Below are 17,617 nucleotides of genomic sequence, written 5' to 3'. Positions count from 1 at the left end.
TTTAGCGTCGGCCGTACAATACGCACAATAGAAACTGTTAGTGCGCGAGCCCAGATAACAACAATACAGCGCTGTGCAATAAAACGAAATCACCGGCGTGAAGTGCGCTTCACGCGACATTGAACACCTGCCGCTGAACGTTTTAAGTTTATGGTGCACTCTGTAAAATATACACACACTAATGCCATTGTTTGGTACGTTTCAGGTTCGATCCAGCCGAATGGTGAGTGGATGACGATCTCCGCGCGCTCCCCGGATAAGGAGCCGTCGCCGCCAAAGCAGATCAACTTAGCGGAGCCGCTGGTCGAGTCGGTGCGCGTGTACCTCGCCAATGAGCTGCCTTCCAAGCAGCTAGCGCTGGTGCCGTGCGCACCGTCGCACGCCTCGCCGCAGCCCTCGCCGCCCGCCACGCCGCCGCTCTGCGATGTCGACATAGCGAACCACACGGCTCGCGAGGAGATCAAAGGAATTAACTTCGAGGCGCGCCTTAAGCGGAATGACTTAAACAACAACGCGTCACGACAACAGAACGAACGTCGCCAGAACGGGGAAATGCCCAGCCAAGCGGAACTGATGCAGAGGCAACCGCTTCTGGCGCGCACCACTAAGGCGGACGCGCCGCAGCCCACCACCGACGAGTCCGACCCCGACCAGGACCACTCGCCGCAGCGCACGCACGCCGGTGACTTCGTCGTTGAGATACCGCCCGGCACTGTCCGCGAAGAGAGATATCCCAAAGAAATATGGAAGACGATAGTGTCTTTTTTCTTCCTGTTCTTATGTGTGTGCATAAACATGATGTCTTTGTCGTTGGTGCACGAACGTTTGCCGGACAGAAACTCTACGCCGCCACTCAACGACATCGTGCTAGACAATGTAGCCGCCAGAGACTGGGGGCTACCGGTGTCCGAGTACCTCATTATGATATCCACAACAGTTGCCATGCTCGTAGTGGTGTTCCACAAGCATCGGTTCATTGTCGCGCGGCGATTGTTCTTCATCATCGGCCTGCTGTACCTGTACCGGTCGGTCACCATGTTCGTGACTGTGCTGCCGGTCTCCAGCACCACCTACTACTGCAGTCCGAAAAGCAACAGTACGGCGCCCTTGCTCGTCATCAGGAGAATGTTCTACTTGATATCCGGCTTCGGGCTGTCGATTAACGGCAAGCACACGTACTGCGGCGACTACATATACTCGGGGCACACGATGGTGCTCGTGCTTAGTTACCTGATCGTGGCGGAGTACTCGCCCAAGAAGTTATGGCCCGTCCATTGGGCGATGTGGGGCTCTGCGCTGATGGGCGTGTCGTTCGTGTTGCTCGCGCACGGACACTACACGGTGGACGTGGTGATTGCGTACTACGTGACCACGCGGCTGTTTTGGGTGTACCACTCGCTGTTGGTGACGCCGTACCGCACCGGCAACGGCTACAATCAGTACATGATCCAGCGCGAGTGGTGGTACTGGCTGTTCTCTTACCTGGAGCGCAACGTGCGCGGACCGGTGCCGCGCCGCTACGACTGGCCGCTGCCATGGCCCCGCACCAAGCTCTTCAACCGGCTCAGCTAGTGACGCGCGCGCGGGACGCTGCCGCCGCCGGAACGCGTATGACGCTCACCTTCTGCGAGTGCCGCTTGAGGACCTGCAGCTCCTTGGGGCTGGTGCGCGTGCAGATGGCCAGAGTGAGCGTGTAGTCGAACTGGTGCACGATCAGGTTCAAGTAGACCGTCTCCTCCCAGTCGATCTCCGGATCGCCGATGGGCAGCTTCTTCGAGTCCTTGCGGAACACCTCGACGTCCGTCTGCGAACAAGCGCAATCGGCGGACCGGTGAGCCTAGCGGCGGCGCCGTCCGGCGTCCTACGTCCGATCTATGTGGCTGTGCTTAACTATGTAACCGTAGTAACCGTGGACCCTGGACACTGGACACGCCGACTCTCGCCGCGAGCGAGCGCGTGCGACACGTGTACCGTGTGAGGTGACACACTGACTGTATCGTTCGCTTTTGTTGTTAAATCAAATCAAATTGTAAGTTCAGTTATTTTGACGCGGAACAATAATTATAATCATTGAAGTGTTGATGAAATTTTTGTTTTTGTAAATTGTATATTTTATAAGTGGTTATTGAACGATCAATATAAGAGTATAGTATTTATTAGAAAATTGTACTGTGATGCATGTGTGTGCGTGTGGCTCGTGTTTCTCCTGCGAGAGAGTGATGGAGAGAGAATGCGGCTCGGTGCGCGCGACGCCACGCCGAGACCGGCCACGCGTGACGCGCACCTTACATACCTAACTAGTTGTTGTAATGTCACACTACTGTAAGAAATAATATTTTTATATCGTTACAATAAAGTACATACTTAACTGTTGTTAAACGATACTTTTATATGTATATCCAAAGATTCGTCTGATGTAACTCATCCAAATGGTGCTACAGTAATAACAATATGAGAATAATCGCGCAAAACCAAAAACGCACACAATCAGTTGAAAATTGAACATTCCGCGCGGTGTCAGTTACATCACACAACCCCCGCTGATGCCTCCGACACGTCAGTGCTCGTTGCCCACAGATGACATCGACAATACACTTATCGCAGTGAACTCTGCAAGACATATGGACAACAGACACGGTGCTTGGCAATGTTTAGCAAACACCAGCGAGTTTCTTGACACTTTCGCGTGATCGCATTCCCTGGCATACGTATAACAGTGACATACAATTGTCCACACATTATAATAAGAATACGTTAGTGTGAAACACAATGACAGTGCAACATAACTCATAATACAGCAGTCAAATATAACATGTATGTATCGTGTAACGTGTATGTTGGGGTGTAATGTTATTTACGCGAAAGTTAACTACATAGATAATGTGTACTTTTGGCAGTCGATCTCAAATTTTATTGCTTTAACTATTCTTGTCGAAAACACCAGTGTGGAAACATTCTAGTTTTCTAGTTTGGAGGTTATTAAACTCAACTGTCATGCATAATGCAATTGAGCATCATGAGACTTGCCCTCTGCATTCTCAAATTGACGAGCCCAGTACAATGTATTACTGTTAACGAGTACACATACTACCATCATAGTAACGACATGCTCCTACGAGTACAAGCCATATTGTATAAAATTTTACGGCAAAAATAATGAATTGTTACAAACACTGCACCACTTGCAACTACGATTAAAGCAATCTTACAACACGACTCGCCATTGTTCACCAAACAAAAAGTAAAGTTTTAAATTAGTTAGCTATTTTGACATTCTAAATTCTGAACAATGAATTACAATGCATGCTAATTACTTCAGTTTCGGGATTAGTAATTGTCATTTACTTAAAAATAGTGTCATAATACCCTGCTGACGAATGTCAACAACTTATAGACCGTGGAGGATGTAGGTCTTCACAGATAAATTTCTGACAGTGTAAACAAATTGGACTTCATGCAAGGCCACTACAATACGAGTATAGCACTGTATAATCTTATGTAGGCTATTTTATGTTTTTAGTATATTACTAAAGGTACACAAAATAGCAATGACAATAGTCCCATCTGTTAGGATACCTACACGTTTATGTTTTTCTTTAATTTCTTAATAAAATAATTTTAATAACTTCTAATCAATACACATTTAGTACCGAACTATTGTAGTAGGTATCTTCCATATTATTATTCACTCTAAACGGCTACTTTAAACTCGTATGAACTGCAAGTTATATATGCTATCAAGACTGCAAACTGTAATATGCAGTTCAGAATAATATTAATTTAAACCCACACAAATTGAAACTATTGTTAGTATCCTGTAGATTTGAATGAAATATTGAACACGAGCTTTGTTTACACTGTCTGAACTTTGAAACTACTGCAAACAGTCACAAGGCACGTGTAGTGTGATGATCCCACTCACCTCATACTTGGGCAGGTAGCGCGAGGAGCCCTTCACGTGCCGCTTCCGCACGAAGAACAACAGGTCGTCGCAGTCGATGGACTGCTCCTCTTGGAACAGGAAGTGGCGTACAAACAGATCGGTCCAGTACGTCGTGCCCTGCAGCACCACGAACCCGCACTCTGCAACACACAACAGTCACTACTTAGTGCCGATTTATCAAGGCTTAAGGCTACCTGATCGCAGGCTTCAACGCGGGTGACGATGCGCCGAACGAACTCCAAAGCAAATAATTTACTTTAAACGATGATTTTCGACTGATGTCACTTCGTTGCGCAAATTGTTTCTGTAGGTCTGAGCTGTGCGTAATAGAAATGTTATGTTATTTGATGTTGAAATGTCATCAGCAGTACTCTATAAAAATGGAATATATTATGTTCAGAGACATCACGATAGCCGTCACCTTGTAATATTCGTTTAGTATCCGACTTTCACAATTGATCAACATTGACTCTAAGTTAATACCAAAATAAAGAACAGCTTTGTTGAAATCTTATTAAGTCCATTTACCACTTTATTTTAATGGATAGTTGGTCGTTTATTAAGCTTCAAAAACGATTATTTACGTCAGTAAAACTATAGTAATGACGTTACTACATAAAATTTCTGTACTGTTGTTACCTGTGATTGTTAAATTAAATGTTTCAAATATGACTAATTTATGTTTAACTAAGTGGTATTTTTGTTGAGAATTATAATTAGTTAAGTGGAACATAAATTAAATATGTTATTATTTTTAATAGAGTTAACAATGCTACAGCGGCGCAGGAGGCGGAGTGGTCGCTCTATGTTAATATATACGTACATACATACCAATGCCGAAACCCCACAGATTACTGAATTATGTTTAAATGTTTAGGATAAGTATTTAACATATTTAATAATTTTCATGAGTTAAAACAGATATTATGATTTGATTGTTGAAATTGTTTAGTTTTAAATTCTATTTAATTAATTAATCATTGAAACCTTGAGACTTGTGAGAATAAAGTTGTTCCTTTGATGGCTATAGACAATACCCTGTTTGAGGAAGTTCGCTTACATGTGTGGTCACATTGGCAGATTTAATATAGGAAGTACATCACTTACCTACTTACACAATAGATAATTTCTTAATATGTTCACTATTCATAATATGATATTTTAGGTAAGAAATGTACCTTTCTTTGATTGTTTAGCCAACGTAGTATATTATGAGTTAGGACCCAATGCGGCAATATCTTGAGTTTGGATAAATATTTTAACATTTTCTTTCAATTTAGACACACGTTTGCTCTTTAATGATTTCTGTGAAACTTGGGGCTTCTATTTTCTAAATTGTTCTAATGTTACAGTTTATACACAATATTTTGTTGGCTTTTATTGACACTTGTATATACGTTATATTATGCCTACTTAATAATTTTAAAATATTGTGGATTTTGATCATCGTATAAATGTGCCTTTGTTTAAGAATTGTTTAAAGAATATTTAATTATAAATAATATGATCATTATGGCGGAAATGGATGATAAACTGTGGTTTCATGAAATGTAACAAACTCGAAGCAGCCAATTAAAATATGGAAAATGATACAAAATTTTCTTTGATATTTATCTTCTTTGTGGAGGTCCTTAAAGTCCATATTTGTAAAACGGAATAACCCTACAACACTGTAATCGTTCCATTAGCTCATGTCAAAGCTGTTACTTTTTTGGTGTATAGACCTTATTTTCGGTTTACATAAAGCCGTAAAACAAACCATATAACATTAAAATACAAAACTAGACATTTCCACATGAACTGTCTGGGTGCACGTTGCATTTTTGTCGCATATTTGTTGTTGCGTTACAAAATATTCCACTGGCTGGGAATACCATCACTTTGGCTGGGACTGCCCACATGTGGACTGTAGAGTAAGATAAACACACACGTACGTCATAATTTTAGACACATTAGTCACCGCAATGTCCTCAAACTTTATCGACATGGTTCATAATTCTGCCACTGAAAAGTGTGCTGTGCGGCGTTGGCGTATAACGCCGCGCTCAACACTTGAACCTCTATAAAGTTAACCAAAATCAACATTGCGACATTATTTTGTAAGTATTTTTTCGGTTGCACCCTTAATAGAGATGGGGTTGCTCCCTATCACTTAATGCAAATATGAGGGGAAATGTGGTTAAATCGTAATTTGCTCCGTAGCCTACCCTTTTTGATTTTCATAGTACAGACGTGACCTTACGTTATTTCTTTTATAGTTAAGGACGTTGCTAACAGTAATCCACAAATTCTAAAGACTGCATTACTTTAAATACGCGATAAATTTTTTCCTCACATCACAGTAACAACATTGCGCAAGTAAGTACCTGCCTGTCAGTCTAAAAATGCCGAATTATAAGAGATGAACCCACGGCGCCACGGTAGCCAGAAATATGCTGATCCATCAGAGTATTTTTGTCAGTTATTACAACAGTGACCTGAATGCGTACATACAGTCTATTTTACGCAAGGTTTTCACCTTCCCGTCCTTAAAGCACTGGAGCTACATGCAGCGCATTCTCTACACGTAGCCAGCGTCATCTATTAAATAAAAGATTCTAAAAAGAATCCTAACATTAATCTAACGGTAAAGAATATTGCGTAACTAACACTTATTTGAAGACAACTCTCAGCTCGCTGGGAAACGCTGAGCGAACAATAAATAAATTTAGATAGAGTTTACGGCAAACTTAGGTAATAGCCGGCTGGAAGTAAGTAATTTCACCTGCACTATAAGCCTGCTACTTTTTAATCTGAAAACAATGATTAAAACACTGGTCGTGAGTAAACTCCGACCGGCCAAGATTGATGACACCTCTGATGAATACTGAAACTGAACTTAATAATACACTAAACAAAAAGTTTCTTGAGCAAACTAATAACACCACGCCTTTTACACTTTTCAGGTAAGCAGCGATGTAACACGCCTGAATTTTGCCAGCTGTATTAGATCCCATGTATGTAGTAGGGAGCGGGCTTATTTACCGTATATAATGCCAGACTTTAAACTATACAGGCCAAAAAACTCAATATCCTTTACCCGACCCGAGGATCAAATCCAAAACCTCAACACGGCAATAGGAACGCGAATGTAATAAAAAGCCAGAAAATAACAGAGGATTTACAATGTCAGGGTAGGCGTCAAGTTCCCACCTGTTTCATAATGTTAACCAGCTTTAAGTGGAAACAAGTCGAAGCGAGGCACAAAATAATGTTATGCAAATGCTGCAAAATTGACTATTTTAAGAGCATAATGTAGGGGCGAACCTATCGAATAGCCAAATCGCGACCCCTGCCGTAACTCTTTTCACTCTTTTAACTCATGTCTAGGAACCCCTACGTATAAGAAACGCTGTCGGAAACCAGTATTATTCCTGAGGGAGTGTTATGACACTTCTTATTGTGTGTTCACATTGTCACCTACATGAATTTACCATTGTTTACCAGTTGATGAATTTGGACAAAGCATAAAATAGCATTTTCGTACCTTAAATAATTATTCACATAACAGAACGTTAAATGTTGAGGTTATATTACAAACACGCTCCTTTCGCGGTTTAAAGGGACCAAAAGGCTAACGAGTTCCTGACTGAGAGCTCAGTAAAGGGTTGTTACGCGCCGGGGGATAGAGTGAATGGTGTGGTAACGTACTTATAAAGTAAGTATATTATACCGGGCTCTCAGTCCAAAGTAAAGTCCTTCCCTGTAATTATGAGTGCACAAACTAAATGAGATTTATTGAACTTTAAAAATATAAAATGACAATTTATTTATTCACTGCTCGAGAATCGACATTGTACTTAGATTGCCAAGCATCAGCACGCCACTTTTATTTTTTTTACCTGAATTCGGCTAACGGCATCACTTTTATTAAAGATAGTTAGGTAAGGGAAAATGGGGAGGGGGGATTGATTGCGAATATTTTATTAATAGTCTATAATACCGTTTAGTGGAATCAAAACCTAATTAAGCCCGTAATTAGCATTGCCCGCGAAAGGGTTAAAAGCTTGGTCCATAATATTTACCTATAATATACAGTTCTACGTGCATTATAAGGGGCGTAGCCATTGCACTAGGATTCACAAGTCACAACACAACATCTAGCAAAGTTTGAATGCATGCCGTTGGAGGTAACGTGTAAATGGTGAGGCGTCATCAGCAAAGACCGCATCCACTAATATTTTTGCACTAAGCTGAAAATGAAATGAGTGCAGCGAAATCAAAGAAAGGGGAAGTGTTGTAGCTACTAATTCTCTCGGCAACTTCGGCCGAGTCAGTCTTTTACAGATATAGAGTTATTCAATAAGTGCTAAACAAATACCACCTAAGTTATGGACAAGGTAAAGTTATTAGTATAAGATAAGTGTTTGGTCAGTTTAGTACATTAATTGCCACATACAAAATTACAAACTACCATTTTAAAATATTAGTGTATGCACCACAAATCACATGTTCAACTTTAAAGATAATATTATGTGACTTGCGTCCCGTGTCGTATACTGATGTAATGTTAACTTAAACCTCAACCATATATGAAACCTCAATTATTAATTAATCCAAAAAAGCAATGTTCTTTTACATTCAAACATAAGCCCAGTGCGAAAATTTATTATCGAGATGCGGGATTCTTTAGAGCTTTGTCTACTGTCAGTTATTCGCTGTCCGAGTCGCGCGGCTCGCGGGGTGAGGCACGCGGGGCGCGGCGGGTGACACGCAGGGGTTGACTGTTCACGCACCGCAACAATGCGTAGGTAGGGCGCCGCCCTGCCCCGGGGGCGCGCTTGGTTCGACGCGACATACTAATGTTATTGCCCTGAGTCACGATCACCGTAATGAAATTGTCAAAACAAAATAATATAATATGCAGAATGGATAAGTAGACTATAGTATATACCTACTTGTGAACACTGAAATGTGGCAATAAAAAAAGCTCCTCAAATTTTAATTCCATTCTATTTGGCCAACAATAGTTTTGGGAGCAACATTATTTTACAGCATCTTTTTCTTTTTATAACATGAGTATAGCTTACTTAGATTACAAGTAGATCGCAATCCATTATAATTTGTTTATTTTTTTTCAGTGGTAATTTTTATTGATAGTCTGTGAATTATTGTGTGTAGTAGATTTTATATAGCTTCCGAATATTTACATTTTATTTTCATTGGTATGAGACCTTGAACTTTAACAACTTTTCCACAAAATTAAATAAGATTTTCTTGATTTTTGTTGTATTAGGTTCAGTTGGTTCTATTTATTACTAATGATAAAACAAGAAAAAATATAATGAAAACATTTTAGCAACAAAATAAAACAGAATTCAAAAATCATTACAAAACTTAAATTAATTTACCTTTATATACCTATGAGTTAATAAGAAATTATTAAAATATACATTAAATATTTTTTGGACTTGGTGCCTAATCTATTTACTATCTATGAGTAAAGAGCTTGTAGACTATTAATTTACCACACAATTCTGTTAAACTAAAAAGCAATGACTGTAATGTCTATTTATGTGTTTAACATGATTATTATTGCTGGATGCAAACATGTACCAACAGGCTGGTAAGGAGATCTTTGGACTTTCAGCAGTGGATATCCTGTGGCTGATGATGATGACTTGCTTTACAAAATAAAGTTTACAATAAATAATAAAATACTTTTGTTTTGTTACACTAAATCCTAAGTATGTTTATCATCTCAGCTATATTATGTATGCACACATTTCAAAATAGTACTTCTGTCAATATTGTTTGATGGTACAGGTGATAACAATATGGTACTACTATTATGGACAGTCATGTTGAAGTAGTTTTGGTGAGGGAATCACCAACCAATAACTTTGATGTCTCCGTCTATTACTGCTAGTTTATGTTCAAGTTGTAATATTAATCCCAACTAGCGGGAGGAGAAATAGTTAGAGGGAATAAATAAATGACAAAACATCTTTTTGAAAACAGCCTTATTAAGTTTATAGAATCTGCTCACAGTGTGTTCCAAACCGTCCACTTATAAGCAACTCACCTACTCAGTCTTTACCTAAACCTAATGCTGAATAGCTTTGTGGGTAGTTACTAATTGTAGTAGGTAACTAGAGCACCTATGATTCCCCATGATATGCCATAAACATACCTATCACTATATAAAGCTCTATAAATAACATGCATTTTCAAAATTTTTACACAGTTTATATTTTATTTAATGCGCCTGTATTAATATATTATCTACTATTTATGTAGCTAATAACTTGCACCACCAAGATAATAAAATATTAATAACATCATACATCCCTTTAATAAATTTTGCAAAATAATGGCAGCTGATGATAGCATCTGGCGGAGCTAGTTGTTTCAAATAACCGACTGAAAAATCGAGAGCCAAGTGGCACTCACCATCTTTCATTAGTTGCCGCATCTCTTTCGTCCTCTGGAAATTGATCTCTTCGAGCAGCTGCTCCAACATAGTGGCACTCTTCAGAAACGTGCACCCTCCCAGTCCCAAGGCCATGGCTCACAGAACAAATCCTCGCGATACCCAAATAAACACCAACCACTGTCAACACATGTCGATCCCGTACGTTTTTCTTAAACAAACTTATTGCGGTAAAGTCAAGGCACATATTACCCGGAACGGGCCAGGATTTCTAATTTTAAGGACCAAAAATCACAAGTTTATTCATTCAAATATTTCACGATAAATTACTGTTTATACACGGAATGGAAATCCATGATCCAATATATCATGACATGAAATTCAGCCTTAAATTCAGTCGACTTCAAACTTGTAAAGAAAGAATGAATGAGTGAGTGAATGAAAATATTCTTTGGGGAAATATTCGAAACAATACGTATGTAATCGACTAGCGGTTAAATTATCTATACCGCTAATTACACTAAAGTATATACCAAATGTAAAATCATGTTGGTTTGTATTACAATGGAACTCCATTTTTTTTTATTTATTTGATATTGAAACTCCTTGAATAAGACGAATCACAAAATACAGATTAAAAATACTTGTCAGATTTTGACAGCACTGGCTGAAAGTGATGGAAAGAATATAGCGGAAAATTACATCGAAATGGAAAACTTACAGTAACATGTTCAGGGCCACATCCAAATAAAAAATAGTAATAATGTCTGAAGTGTACACACAACGGATCCAGTGACCGTTTAGCATACAAGATATCTACAAACAAATACAATGTCGGGCGGAAGGCGTTCAGTGTGTATATTACGTTCTCTGCGGCGAACAGCGCGACTGTCGGCAGTGGCGTTGCGCCGCGCTGTTCCGGGACACGAGGGTGGCTCGGAGGAGCGCGACACCGCTCGCCGAGTGCTTCTCGGCGTCGGCACACTTGGGGTGGCACTCATCGCTGCTGATCATGTCTTTAACGGTGAATGCACCCATTAGTATAATAATTTCAAATTTCAATATTAACTCAGTAAGAAAATTCACAGAAAGTATTATAATCAAAAAGTTCTTAGATTATATACAGTGATTGTGAAATAGTAAGACACCGATGTATAATAATTCTTATTTTTTGAAAATTTATTATCTAAGGACGCTGTGATATATCGTCACATGAACATTTCAAATAAGACAATTTTTTACATATTAGTAGTCACTTTTGGAGCACAAATTTGGTCCTAATGTCTGGTCTATAAATAACTACACTGTTTGATGTCTATGATTATAATATTTTAAATCCGTACATGACATAATGGAAAAAATTATTATTATTAAAGAATATAATATTTCTAAGCATACAGTTAAGTGCATTTACCTAAGGGCATACCTTCTCCTTCCCCCACACTTCGTTCCTCAGATATGCCCTCCCAACTCCTCCAGGTCCCTAAAGTTGCTAAAGTGGGTGATTCCAATATCCCCTTCGCAGGTGTTCGTGGTGTTGACTGGGGTGTCTATAATCTTTGATTCGACTAACAGTGTGTCAATTTTGTTAATATCCATATAACAAAAAATAATAATTTGGATATTGATTTTCCACAGAGAAACGTTTCTTCAAGGCTGCTCAAATGGGAAACATTCAAGAAATAAGGAGGTAAGACTACGTATAATATTAATTGTGAATGATTATTAATAATGTGACCTAATTATGCAATTTTTTTGGTCCGTTGCAAAGTAAATCATATATAAAAATTGTCAAAAAACTATATTTGATTGTTGCAAAACTAAGCATTACTTTTTATCCGGTCAGACAAATTGATGCAGCCAAGGCCAATCAAGACCGGCGTAATAGGAAGGGCAGTGATGAGGGTGTGGTGGACTACCGCCATCCTTTGGGCTGGACGGCGCTGATGGTGGCTGCTGCTAACGATCAGCCTGATGCCGTCGAGGAGCTGCTGCGGCTCGGCGCCAAGCCCGATTTGCAGGTACATTGGAGTTGTATTATTTTAATTCAATTTTTATTGCAGTAATCTCTTATTTTTTATTCCATTATGTATTACTTATGATCTGTAATGTGACACGTGACGGTTGCAGGAGAAGTACGCGGGCGCGACGGCAGCGGCGGGTCCGGCCGGCATGCACCCCCTGGAAGCGCTGCAGCGGCGCGAGGAGGAGTTCTGCAGCAGCATGAACGCGCGCGCGTCGTTCCTCGGCTGGACGGCTCTGCACTACGCCGCGCTGGCGGACTCAGCGGGCGCGGCGCGGGCGCTGTTGGAGGGCGGCGCCGACCCGACGGCGCGCGACCACGCCGGCCGCCGCGCGCTGCAGTACGCGCGCGACGCCTCGCCCACGCGCGACCTGCTCACGCAGCACGCGCGCCGCTGGGAGGAGGCCGCCGCCGCTGCCGCTGCCGAGGAACGTCGCCGCTTCCCGCTCGAGCAGCGCTTGCGGCGACACATCGTGGGCCAGCGCGCCGCCATCGAGACCGTCGCCGCCGCCGTGCGCCGCAAGGAGAACGGCTGGGCTGATGACGACCACCCCCTAGTGTTCCTCTTCCTCGGCAGCTCTGGCATCGGCAAAACGGAGCTCGCGAAGCAGCTCGCGCGATACATGCATCGCGATGACCCGGCCGCCTTCATTCGTCTTGACATGTCTGAGTATCAGGTAACATCAGTGTGTACACTGCAATGTGTGTCATAGCTGTGGATTTAGTGGCGGTAACCGGCATCGACACTAAAATCAATGCTAAACAAACTACGATCATTGATTGATTGATTCCTTCTTATCCGAGTTTCGGCCACTGTGGCCAATGTTACCACCATCAGCCAAGTATGCAGTAATCATCATAGTGTCTTTACGTGCTTTCCGATGCATGGGGAGGATGCATCCTGAGTAGTTTTTACAATGGATAACCCAGTTAGGATTTTTTGGCCCGACCCGGAATTCTATCTGAGCTCCTCAGCACAGTAATCATACCTGTGCCATGTACACTTCTAACTACGCCACTGAGGCAAAAAACTAGGATTATAGTATGTATTTATATGCTAATGATAGAATTAAAACAGCCCCTAGTCCATTGCTCTGCAGGTCGTCGCTGATTGTCAGTATCGTATAACCTGTGGTATGTCGCAGGAGAAACACGAGGTGGCGAAGCTGATTGGCGCGCCGCCTGGGTACGTGGGCCACGAGGAAGGCGGGCAACTGACGCGTGCGCTGTCGCGTCGCGCCGACGCCGTGGTGCTGTTCGATGAGGTGGACAAGGCACATCCTGACGTGCTCACGGTACTTCTGCAGCTTTTCGATGAGGTAAACATTTGTTGATTCAAAAAACAAAAAAAATTTTTTAGCACTAGGCAAAAAATAAACCTATACGAAAAACGATTGGCTTTAAAGATTCCGCCATAAAACAAAGATAACCCCCATAATATGTCCAACAAGGTTTAATACCTGTATCGCAACCGACATGGCGCAAAGATTTTTTATTAATAAAATCTGTTAGGTCGTTTTAAAGATTAGCACTTGAAATCATAATATAAATGCAACAAAATAGAAGTCCAAACCAGCCGAGCCGTTTTCAAAAGATGTTTTCTGTTACATGGTAATTGATTTTTATTTATATAGGGAGCTAGAGATTCAAAAAGAGGAATCAAGCAAGCAATATAATGATTACTGAAACAATGTATTACAATAGTTTTGTGGTTTGTACGACAGGGTAGACTGACGGACGGGAAGGGTAAGCTGATAGAGTGCAAGAACGCGATATTCGTGATGACGTCGAACCTGGCGGCAGACGAGATCGCGCAGCACGGGCTCGGGCTCCGGCGCGAGGCCGACGCGCGCGCCGCCCGCCGCGCTCGCCCCGCGCTCGCGCCCGACGCGCCCGACACCGCCGCGCCGCCCGCGCCGTCCGCGCCACCCGCGCACCTCGCCGCGCCGCCCGCCGCGCCGCCCGCCACCGACGACGACGAGTTGGTCGAGATATCACGCCACTTCAAGGACAACGTGGTGCGCCCGATCCTGAAGAGACATTTCGGCCGTGACGAGTTCCTCGGACGGATCAATGAGATCGTATATTTCTTGCCATTCTCGCGCCAAGAACTGCTGACGCTAGTTAACATGGAGCTGAGTCGTTGGGCCGAGAAGGCGAAAGCTAAGCACTCGGTCGACCTACAGTGGGAGGGGGGAGTACTGGGCGCGCTGGCTGACGGGTAAGTGTTATGCTTTATATGATTTTAATGAACATGCCCAGTAGAAATTTATTTCTGACTCTTCATTAGATTATTCTACAGAAGTTGTAATAAGTGTTTTAGCAGTTAACCAGCAGTCGTGACGTTAACCAATAACATATAATAGTCGATCATTTAGTTGTATAGAGACAAAACATTGTATAGGGAAATGTGTATTATGTTGTTTCACATAGGAGATGAATGAGTATGAGTAGCAGTCACAGTGAATGTAAAAATGTATTTTGTTTGTAAGGTACGACGTGCACTACGGCGCGCGCTCCATCAAGCACGAGGTGGAGCGGCGCGTGGTGAACCAGATCGCGCTGGCGGCGGAGCGCGGCGCGCTGGGGCGCGGCTGCGGCGTGCTGCTCACGGCGCGCGCCGGCCGCCTCAGCCTCGCCGTGCGCCGCCCGCACGCCGCCGACTACACGCCGCTCGACCTCGCCGCGCTCTGAACGCCGCCTCACCTCGCCTCACCTCGCCTCCCTCACCCAACCCAACCTGACCTAGCAGTTTACATCACTTACCACGTCCACCACCTTTCTGACAACTAAATAATTATTATTATTCCTACGTAGAGGAAACAATAGCTACTTACGCACCGTTTAAATATAATCAAATATAAAATATATAATATCATCCTTATTTATTTGTCAGAATGTGTATTTTTTACGTTAAACTTTATAGAACTGTGATAAAATATGTTTCTTGTAAGATTTATGTAGAGAAATCGATTAAACGGGTAGTAATAAATAATTAAACCTAATACATTTGAAGTTTAATTTATTTTTACAACTATGACATTGTTATTAAATACTTAGGCACAGTTTAAACACGTGTTTAGCTAAACAGTGTCTAATGCTAAACACCATGGCTAAAATCTTGTCTAACTCCCTGCGTTACAAAGCAGTGTTAAAACATTGTTTATCTAAACACCCAAAAAAATAATTGTAGCAACACTGCCAAATTTTTGACTGTTAGCTGTCAAATTAGTCTATTTTCCCTATATGTGCCTATCAGTGTGAGTCAAGGTACTATTCGTCAGTTTTGTTGTGCAGTTATTTAACTCAAAAATAAACAAAATTACCTGATGTGGGGCCCAGCACCGCAATGCGCATACCACTTGTATTTGTAGATCTATAGTTCCACCTCGGCGACCACAAGGAAGATCATGTTTTAGAATATCGAATATATATAAACAATGTTTAAACCTTGTCTAGCTCTAACCAATGCTTAAACATGAATTTGTAATAGAAGATTTTATAGTCACATGTTTATCGCGTGCTTAACTTTTTTGTAATAACACTGGAAGAGTTTGTTTGAACGCGCTAATCTTATAAACTAACGGTTTGCATTGAAAAATTCTTTTAGTGTTGGAGAGCCCATTGATTTTCGAGGAAAAATATATAACATCAAGATACGACCAATGAGAGCGGAGCATCAATAAAAAATGTTACAAAAACGAGGAAAATTTATTTCTTTTGGGAGCTTACGTTGCCTGCGATGCGTACACGATTAAAGTTACGCAACAATCATGTATGACGAAAAGTTCCAAAAAATATATTATAAAACAAAGTGTCCCGCCGCATCTGTCTGTCAGTCTGCAAGCGAAAAACTCAAAAACTAACGGATTGCGATGAAATTTGGTATCGAGATACTTTGAGATCCCGGGGAGGACTGAGGCTATATTCTATCCCAGGAAAATATAGCGAGACTTTATTCCGGAAAACTACCACGCAGGCGAAGTCGCGAGCAAAAGCTAGTAATAGTATAAAATGTTACCGTTAAAATCTTGGGGTATAATGCGTATAATTTAGATTTATTTTATTTATTTCCCATAAAATTGTTAATAATTTAGATATGAGTGAGTTGTTTATATTTTTAAACTGTATTGATCTATAACATGTAGGTATACCTTTGCTAAGGTACCATTGATTAGGTACTGTAGGTAGTTATTTATCATGATTATAAATTTATTTATTTACTTCTCTCATATCTGACACTTCCCAGTAGAAAATTAGAATAGAATTATATACAAAGACGAAAAACTTCACACTATACAAAAATACAAGATGGGTGATGACTAGACATCGGATTAAATGCAGCTTGAAAAACTCGAAATATACATGAAATACAAGAATGAAACGAATTATTATATTATGCTTGTGGTAGGATATATTTCATATACACTCGGATAGCGACCACTGCACACAAAGTGTTAAAACCGACCATAGTGTCTCACGTAAGTGTGTCGCGTTCCAGGATCAGCCTGTATAATCCGATTCCAACAGGTCGGCATAATTGTGATGGCTGCAGAGAGTTAATCATCTCTCGTCTAAATTCTATTGGACTCTACTCCACTTACGATATATATTTTTTTTACTTTACATTGTATTGAATTTGAAAGTACATAAATTAACTATTTATTTTTTCTTATAAACTCTATACTTATTTGCGAAAACTCTGAAATTATGTGTGATTTTTTCAGCTTAGCCGCTTTAAAATACTAAAAAGTATAATATTGTATTGCTAATAATTAAATATAGATAAATTAATAATAATCAGATTGGGTATTTGTGAAATAACATATAAAAGCACATATAGTGGAATAAACTGATACATATGGTGGGTTCAATAAATGTGTTAATATTATCCACGTTACTCGGCTACTACCAGAATAAGTAGGTAAAGATGTCACGTCGAATGCACAATATTATGTAGCACCACGTGGAACGACCGTAACACGCAACACATTATTATAAACAGCTATAATTATTACTGAGACTTGCAATGTACTGTAACGTTTGTGCGTGTACTACCTATATTTAATCTGTATGTTATACACCATTGATGTTCATTTGTTTATATTTTCAAATAAATTCCTCGCACTAGGCTCGTAACTTGGATATCTATAAATGGAACGCGAGGAAGCATCCGACGGACTTGGCCTACAAACCTAGATTTAGGTCATACTGACCGAAATCGCATCGATATTATTTA

At 41.0% G+C, this 17,617-nt stretch overlaps 3 protein-coding genes across 7 annotated transcripts in view; 2 read left to right on the top strand and 1 right to left on the bottom strand.

Annotated features, from left to right (window-relative positions):
- The window catches only part of LOC115449998 (phosphatidylcholine:ceramide cholinephosphotransferase 2), a 127,676-nt gene extending 122,141 nt beyond the window's left edge, over positions 1-5,535 (top strand). For all 3 annotated transcript variants that reach the window (XM_037441259.1, XM_037441260.1, XM_037441261.1), the window contains exon 2: positions 206-5,535. In XM_037441259.1, the coding sequence (XP_037297156.1) occupies positions 206-1,572 (1,367 nt within the window). In that variant the 3' untranslated portion in view covers positions 1,573-5,535. The remainder of the gene's footprint in view (positions 1-205) is intronic.
- Positions 1-10,761, bottom strand: part of LOC115449999 (uncharacterized protein KIAA0930 homolog) — a 64,661-nt gene extending 53,900 nt beyond the window's left edge. For 2 of the 3 annotated variants that reach the window (XM_037441252.1, XM_037441256.1), the window contains exons 1-2: positions 10,376-10,761; positions 3,923-4,083 (exon numbers count right to left, since the gene is read on the bottom strand). In XM_037441252.1, the coding sequence (XP_037297149.1) occupies positions 3,923-4,083; positions 10,376-10,490 (276 nt within the window). In that variant the 5' untranslated portion in view covers positions 10,491-10,761. Of the gene's footprint in view, positions 1-1,621; positions 1,805-3,922; positions 4,084-10,375 lie in introns of all 3 variants that reach the window. The other variant, XM_037441258.1, reaches the window with a different exon arrangement.
- Positions 10,762-10,982: 221 nt separating this feature from the next.
- On the top strand, positions 10,983-15,385 carry LOC115449994 (caseinolytic peptidase B protein homolog). The gene is made up of 7 exons (XM_037441251.1): positions 10,983-11,379; positions 11,994-12,045; positions 12,202-12,376; positions 12,486-13,055; positions 13,524-13,697; positions 14,103-14,599; positions 14,871-15,385. Exons 1-7 carry the CDS (start codon positions 11,187-11,189, stop codon positions 15,070-15,072), a joined length of 1,863 nt encoding a protein of 620 aa, XP_037297148.1. The 5' UTR covers positions 10,983-11,186; the 3' UTR covers positions 15,073-15,385.
- Positions 15,386-17,617: the final 2,232 nt, after the last annotated feature.

Source organism: Manduca sexta, chromosome 22 (assembly GCF_014839805.1).
Source record: "Manduca sexta isolate Smith_Timp_Sample1 chromosome 22, JHU_Msex_v1.0, whole genome shotgun sequence".
Classification (NCBI taxonomy): Eukaryota; Metazoa; Arthropoda; class Insecta; order Lepidoptera; family Sphingidae; genus Manduca; species Manduca sexta.
The sequence above is the reverse complement of the archived record's forward strand: the minus strand, read 5'-3'. Positions and strand labels throughout refer to the sequence as shown.

What these genes read in the sequence shown, in the direction of transcription:
- LOC115449994 (XM_037441251.1), top strand. Translation starts at nt 11,187, where the DNA reads ATGTCGGGCGGAAGGCGTTCAGTGTGTATATTACGTTCTCTGCGGCGA. An exon ending in AACATTCAAGAAATAAGGAG is followed by an intron (nt 12,046 to 12,201) that starts GTAAGACTACGT and finishes TTATCCGGTCAG; the next exon opens with ACAAATTGATGCAGCCAAGG. An exon ending in CTGGGCGCGCTGGCTGACGG is followed by an intron (nt 14,600 to 14,870) that starts GTAAGTGTTATG and finishes TTTGTTTGTAAG; the next exon opens with GTACGACGTGCACTACGGCG.